At 41.3% G+C, this 7500-nt stretch overlaps 1 protein-coding gene across 1 annotated transcript in view; it reads right to left on the bottom strand.

Annotated features, from left to right (window-relative positions):
* sv2ca (synaptic vesicle glycoprotein 2Ca) overlaps positions 1 to 7500 on the bottom strand; it is an 88445-nt gene that overhangs the window by 4733 nt on the left and 76212 nt on the right. Inside the window, exons 6-10 of the mRNA XM_063194441.1 lie at positions 4630 to 4719; positions 3443 to 3553; positions 2185 to 2273; positions 926 to 1090; positions 392 to 525 (exon numbers count right to left, since the gene is read on the bottom strand). Coding sequence (XP_063050511.1) covers positions 392 to 525; positions 926 to 1090; positions 2185 to 2273; positions 3443 to 3553; positions 4630 to 4719 — 589 coding nt within the window. The remainder of the gene's footprint in view (positions 1 to 391; positions 526 to 925; positions 1091 to 2184; positions 2274 to 3442; positions 3554 to 4629; positions 4720 to 7500) is intronic.

The raw sequence follows: 7500 nt of genomic DNA, 5'->3' as shown, positions 1-7500 counted from the left end.
GAAACAACTAAAGACCTTCCTCTTTCGAGAGAATCTACTAGACTAATGCTTGCCCCAGGGCAGACCCCTGACATGATGTTTAGTTTAGTTTAGTTTAGTTTATGTGTGTGTGTGTGTGTGTGTATTCGTTATTTACTCTTTATAAAAAAAATAAAAAAACACACAAAAAAACAACCACTCTCTGCAACTGCACTTGTTGTTCTGTATATCTCCTGTGCACTTTGTATTTGCTTGTGATGTGGCTTGATTATGTCCTCTTTTGAAAGTCGCTTTGGTTATAAAGCGTCTGCCAAATGCAATGTAATGTAATGTAATAATAAAGTGATCCCTAAAACAATGGCAGCAATGGTAAATGTGTGTTGAGAAAATGATCCAGAAAACTGCTGCTCACCTGTATTGAAGAAGGAAGTTCCTATAAATGTGCAGTTTCTGAAGAAAGAGCCAACCGAAGTGACGTCCTCAAAACGGCAGTCACGAAACGTAGAATCAACGAACGTGACCGACTTCAATTTCATGTTCACAAAACTGTACGGACAAAATGAAATTCAAGTCAGGTCAAGTCAAGTCAAGTGTCCTTTATTGTAAACAAATGTATGTAACAGGGTTAGCACAGAAGTTTGAAATTGCCTTTGACCAGTCCCAAAAAGGTATGCACCTCTAAAAAAAAACCCATTTTATTCATAACTAAACTTAACAATACTACACGTAAGTGGACTTAGACTTAAAGGGAACTAAAAAGACGATACAAGTGTGTTAGACGTTTCTAGTTTCTATTCTTCATTAAGCTTAGACTACACTACAAGGAGATTAGTACTTAATTAAATACTGCAGTGCCTAAGCTCTTAGTAACACTTTGTGATACTGTTTTGGGCGAGGTTGCACATGCTGGAAGAGACAGTAATTAAAAGCAGCTCCCTCTTCTTACCTGTCACGAACGAATAAGCCATTGGAGTGAATCTGATTCTCCAGAGTGAAGTTGAAAGTGAAATCCTCAATGCGTTCATTGGTGTGCACCTTCACTTTGGAGGCGTAGTCATCCGCCTGCAAGTGCTTGATAACGTCAGGAAACCAGACAGACAAGCCGTAGTACCTGGTGGGACAAAATCACAAAAAGTGGAGAAGAGGCGCTCACACTATCGCCTCAATAGGCTAATTAACAGTTCATAACTGGGTACTGAATCCCACAAAAAACATAAGTGAATAAATGAAGTGAAGGGCGGCCCTCTTTTTACTCGTTTTAAACGCCATTACACGCTGAAGAAGGGCTCGGCCCGAAACGTTCGTGGGCGAATAAACAAAGAAGAAGTCTGAAGAGTGCTGTCCTTCGGGACAAAATCACACACATGTTTTGTATGTTAATGTTAATTGCTACACTTTTGAAAACGCTCAAGACGATGAGTTTGTTCAATGGAAAATGCAGCTGCACTAATCAGACCTTTTTCAGGCTGTGTGTGTGTGAATCAATAACAGCACTTTTGTCATTTTTTTTAAGTCTACCTGTATTCCATAATCGCAAGCATGTATGCTGATATTAATTGCTTCACTTTTGACAAAGCAAAAAGCATAATTCTATTCAATGCAAAATACAGTCGCACAACATCAGCCCTTTTTCAGTGTCCGTGTAAATCAATGACAGTAATGTGTCATTTTTTTGTAAGTCTATTCCTAGAGGCTGATGTTGACTTATCTAGTGGAGGGAAAATCATTAAAAAATGGCTGACAGTGTCTGTCAATTTCAAAATAAGTTCCAAGTTCAGAGACTTCACCGTCTCTATGTATAGGGAGGCACTGCATCAATACGCAGAGATCAATGTCGGCCAGCATTAAGCATTAATCTTAAAATTGTCCTACCTCTCTCTCTGTTGCTCTGTCTATACACAGTAGAAATAAAGTGTTAATAAAACACTATCCAGAGAATACGTATGGGGCTCCAGTCCATTTCAGTGTTAAATTCAACTTTTGAGTGTTGAATTAACACTGTGAAGTCATACATGCATAAAATTCAACTCGACAAATTGAACCTGCAAAGGGCTGAATCAACTCTAAATCATTATAGACCATACATTCTTATCCATATTTTTTTTTACTGTGCATGAAGGTCTATTTAGGAGCGTAAATAACTGTGCATAATTGTGCTAAGTCATTTATGCAGAAAAAGTCAACGGCAAAAAAAAGTCCACTCACCCAAATGACAAGGTAAACCAGACAATGGCTAGCTTCACTGTGTTGTCCTTCACTGGATAGTTGAAACACTTCTGGAAGTTCACCCAAATCTGCAACAGTAAATATAACACATTCAAGCCTATAGTCAGGGCTGGAATGGTTATCTGGCATACAGGGCATTTTCGGACGGTACTGGTGTGATTGTTTTTCCATGGGGACTGACAATTTAGAGGGCCATTTGCCCATTGTCAATATAAACAATGGATTCAGCCAGTCAAGATATAGTATGACAGTGGGCTGGCTGTGTGTGTTTGGGCCGGTCTATGGCAAAAATGCCCAGGCCATTTCTCAGACTCAGTTCAGCCCTGCCTATAGTGCACACAGCCTCGAGAATGACTGCTGAGAACCAGTACATGGTTGGACTGGTCATCTGGCATACAGGGTATTTCCCAGTGAGCTAACAGCCCTAAGGGGGGCCAATGGTGTTGGGTTTTTTGTATTTTCTTTCTTCTTTCTGACTGGTGCATAATTTCTAGGGGCGCACGGAAATACCTAGGTCTTTTTTGTGCCAGTCCAGTCCTGCTGAGAACAATGGCATTCTAAAGTAGATCTTCAAAGTAATGGCCAAGTGGGGAAATTCAGTTCTGTGTTCATATATCATTCAATGTGATCAAGGAAGCTATTGCAAAATGACGTCAATACTCTGTACAGGAAAATTTTGTTAACAAAAAATGTAAAACACAAACCTATGCATGAAAGGGTTGAATATTTTGATTGATGTCAATAAAAAAATGATCACAAACAAGAAAACACATCTGAATACATTCAAACATTCAGGAGAAGTACGTATGGTACGTAGGTTTGACACATGTAGCATTTAGGCTATTTATGTTTCTATGTGTGCATTCCATTATGTAACCTTGCATCCTCCACTTGTGCTTGTGGCCTCACGTTTTGCTGATGCAATTAAGTTTCCCTGCTGTCAGCCAAGCTAAAACATTTTTGGGGGGGACTATTCTTCATTGACCATCCAGTTTGCAAATGATAAAATGACTTTAACATTGAGCTTTCGCGAGATATTAAAATATAATGCTGTTGGTCATCACGGCAAATTACTTCCTGGTACGAGGCCACAAGCACAAGTGGAGGACGCAAGGTCGCATATTGGAACACACACTATTAGTATCTAACATGGACATGTTTCTATCTATCCATTATGAAGACTTCCTGAATTCTAAACGCAAGTCTTTACAGTACATGACTGATATGACGGCCTTACCCCACGCAGTTCCGTCTTCACTCTGAAGATCGTCTTAGAGACAGCATTTGCCGATTCAGACTCCATTTCCACAAACTCATCGATCTGCTTGGGGACTTTAATTCTATTGACCTGCAACACAGATAAGATAATGATGTTCATTTGGACCAACCCATGGGGACAACACTGCTGTTCACACACACATACACACTCAAGTTTATACTCTACCAAAATTAATGCTGTGAATAGACACCAAGAATATTATAATGAATGGCATATTTACCTACACCAAAGCATCTCATTTGTAATAATGCATTATGCAATATATTCTACTGATGCCTGTTGTATTTGTGTTGCACGAGTGTGGTGTATTAGGCCTACATTTTTTACTAATATTTATTTTTTTGTTTTTATTCACAGAGGGCAGTTGAGAGAGACAGGAAAATAACGGGGGGAGGGAGATGGGGTAGGTCTGAGAAATTACCCAAGCCAAATTCAAATCTGGGTGCCCATGGCCAATACTACATTTTTTGCCCATTATATTTACTATACTTAATTTGAGATGTATCAAGTAGAAGCTGAAGTACTGCATGTAATTACAATCCTAGTAGTATGATATTAGTAGTATAATTTGCAACAACGTAATTTCAATATACTTGTGTTGTAATTACATCCATATTAGTACTTCTACTTCTACTTTATACATTTCTGGTTATCATTGACACGTGTATAGGTTTTATTATGCAAGTTTTCTCTTCTCTATGCAACTACCCTGTACTTCCTCTGCGGCCCCTCAGGGGGTCCCGACCCCCAGTTTGAGATCCACCGCCGTACGGCACGTGTGTATTAGTGCCCTGCGTCACAGCACCCCTAAAACTTGTTTTATTTTTATTCACAATGACAAAAAAATATTGACTGCTACAGCTGACATAAAGGCAGGAAGGGGAGACAAACAATCATGGGTGCTGCAAAGGGAGAAAAGGTGCTACGGATTCTAAGGGCCCAAGCACTGACAGCAGCCCTTAAGGGGGCCCAAAATTTGAATCTTTCATGGGCCCCAGAATTTATGGCGGCGTCCCTGCAGACAATCATCTATGATCCTCAGTGGTATGTCAGACATGTCAGTGAGGTTAAGTGCTTCGGGAGGCGGCGCGATGCAATGCGATGTGATGCTGCGAGCAAAGCAGGGAAGAGGAGACACAACTCACGGTAAAGACTTTCTCCGGCTGTCCACGTGCTCGCATGTTTGTGTCATGGATCTGCTTGAGGATCATCCAAGCCTCGTCGTGCTTTCCCACCTGAGGAGGGAGGGATAGAGAGAGAGAGAGAGAGAGAGAGAGAGAGAGAGAGAGAGAGAGAGAGAGAGAGAGAGAGAGAGAGAGAGAGAGATACCGTTAGGAAGACAGACAGGTACAGTAGGAAGAGGAGAGAGGAGAGATGAGAGACAATAAGAAAGAAAGCGACATACAAAGACAAGAAAGAGAGAGAGGGGGAGAGAGAGAGAGAGAGAGAGCAGTAAGAGAGGCGGACAGATATATAGAAATAAAGAGAGAGAGAGAGAGAGAGAGAGAGAGAGAGAAGCCGAAAAAAGAGTAAAAGAAAGAGAGAGATAGACAGGAAGAGAGAGAAAGGAGAAGAGAACTCCGTGGGGAATTAAGAGGGGATTAACCACTATCTATCTGCGTTGCAGCGTGACAGCCACCCACTCTGCTACTCCTGCCTGTCAGAGTCGAGGTGGTGTGTGTGTGTGTGTGTGTGTGTGTGTGTGTGTGTGTGTGTGTGTGTGTGTGTGTGTGTGTGTGTGTGTGTGTGTGTGTGTGTGTGTGTGTGTGTGTGTGTGTGTGTGTGCGCGCCCTTGTGCAAGCCCGTGTGCAAGCGCACGCGCGTGTGTGTGTGTTGGGACAGTCACGACACCCTATGACTCACACACTTCAAAAGGGTGTGTGTGTGTGTGTGTGTGTGTGTGTGTGTGTGTGTGTGTGTGTGTGTGTGTGTGTGTGTGTGTGTGTGTGTGTGTGTGTGTGTGTGTGTGTGTGTTGGGGGGGACAGATCTGTTCTCTACTATTTCAGCCTCCCTCATCAATCAAACGACCACATTTACAAGCAATGTTGTTTTCCTGCTGTAAAAACAACAAATTAAACAGAATGGAAACAAATTGTGAAAAACAAATTCAGAAAACAGGGAGCAGCTAGTCAGTCATTTGGCAGCCATTCACCACAATAAGCCTCTCATAAACTCTGAGAGAGATTTATCTGTGGCGTTTCTGCTACACTGGAGTAGTGCTAATGCCCCGAAAGCTTTATGTGGCTTCACTTCAAACCTAGCCTAAGATGAATTCACAGCTTATTGCTGTATTAGTGTTATTGTGGTGGGATGCTGCCATACAAATGAAACAGTGTAAATCTACCGTAACGGATTATCTGAGCACCAAGGCGCACGCTCTGTTACTGAGCACTGCTGATGATCATGTTGAAAAGGTGGGTCAATTGCCAGTTGTGTTTCTGTTGGCTGTTACTATATTGCCGCTTTTGTTTTAATCACTTTAGTCACTTGGGCTACCATATTGGCCAGGAATTCCCTGAAAGTGAGATCCCACATCTCAATGGGATTATACTGCATATAAAAACAACGCTTACTTTTTTAGTTAAATAGAAAATAAATAACTGTAATAATAACTGTAACTACAGTATGAAACACACAGACACAGATACACTGCATACCTCGCCCATAATTCCATGGCAGGGAAAAAGAGATTTAAAACACCAATAGAATGAATCATGGAGAATATGTTCTAACTGTACTGCTCTACTGTATATACCCATGTGCTCTCACAGGCCTACCAGATCACTGCAGTAGTGTGCATTGTTCCCCATCAAGTCACGCATTACCTATAAAGTCCTCCTCCTAAACTTCAAGTCCCTCCATGGTCTGGCACCCCACTACCTCACAGACCTCCTTCACCCCTATGACCCCTTAAGATCCCTGCGGTCCTCTTCCAAGGGCCAGCTGATCGTCCCTCGTACCAGGCTCAGGGCTACCAGTGACATGAATCTTCCATGTTGCTGCTCCCATTCTTTGGAACAATCTGCCTGACCACATCCAGAATGCCCCTTCACTGGCCATGTTTATGCAACACCTTAAGACACATCTCTTCCTGGAGGCTTATGGCTGCTAGTTCCACAAGCACTTTCACTTACATGCATTCACACACACGCTCACACACTGACGCGCACACACACTCACACTTCCCAACACAACACTCTGTGAAGCGTCCTTGGGTGTTTTGAAAGGCGCTATATAAAACGAAAGTATTATTATTATTATTATTATTATTATTATTATTATTATTATTATTATTATTATTATTATTATTATCATTGTTTGTGACAGAACACCTAATCTCAAGATTTAAAATATCAATAGATATAGATATTGGTTCTAGCATCTAAGAGATTAAAACCAAATGTGATGGTACAGAATTGTTTAGAGTGTTTTTTTTTACATCATTCTATAGCGTTTTTTTACGTGCACAACCCAAGGACAGTGGATGGCAACAGCATTTGAAGACCAGACGAGGGGTACACACCGCTATGCTCTTGAACTGGATGTCTAGCATAGCATGCATTGTTCAATTGTGACAGAGCATCTACTGTAACCTGCAGATGTAAAATACCAATAGAATTATTACTAATGGAAACAAATAGTCCTACAAAGTACATTGTAGACTACTGTACTTTATATACTGTCCTCTGTGCCCCCATGCTGTATGACTGTAGTGTAGTGTATTACACTACTAGCTCTCATGGTCAGCTACAGTGTAGCCCTGCGTGTGCTCCCATGCTGCTCCCATGCTGGCAGTGCATTGTTTGTGACAGGGCCGCTGACGTCCAGATTTAAAATATCAATAGGATTACTCCATTGAATATTACAACTCATGTTTTAATTCATCCTGGTTCCATATTAGGGCTGTAATGATACACAGAAGTCACGATTCGGTTCATGTCACAATTTTTGATCTACGGTTCGATACACCTCGTGATTTTTTAAATGCACTATCATATCATATCATGTGGTTGTT

Source organism: Engraulis encrasicolus, chromosome 3 (genome assembly GCF_034702125.1).
Source record: "Engraulis encrasicolus isolate BLACKSEA-1 chromosome 3, IST_EnEncr_1.0, whole genome shotgun sequence".
Taxonomy (NCBI): Eukaryota; Metazoa; Chordata; class Actinopteri; order Clupeiformes; family Engraulidae; genus Engraulis; species Engraulis encrasicolus.
This window is presented reverse-complemented; position numbering and strand designations above follow the sequence as displayed.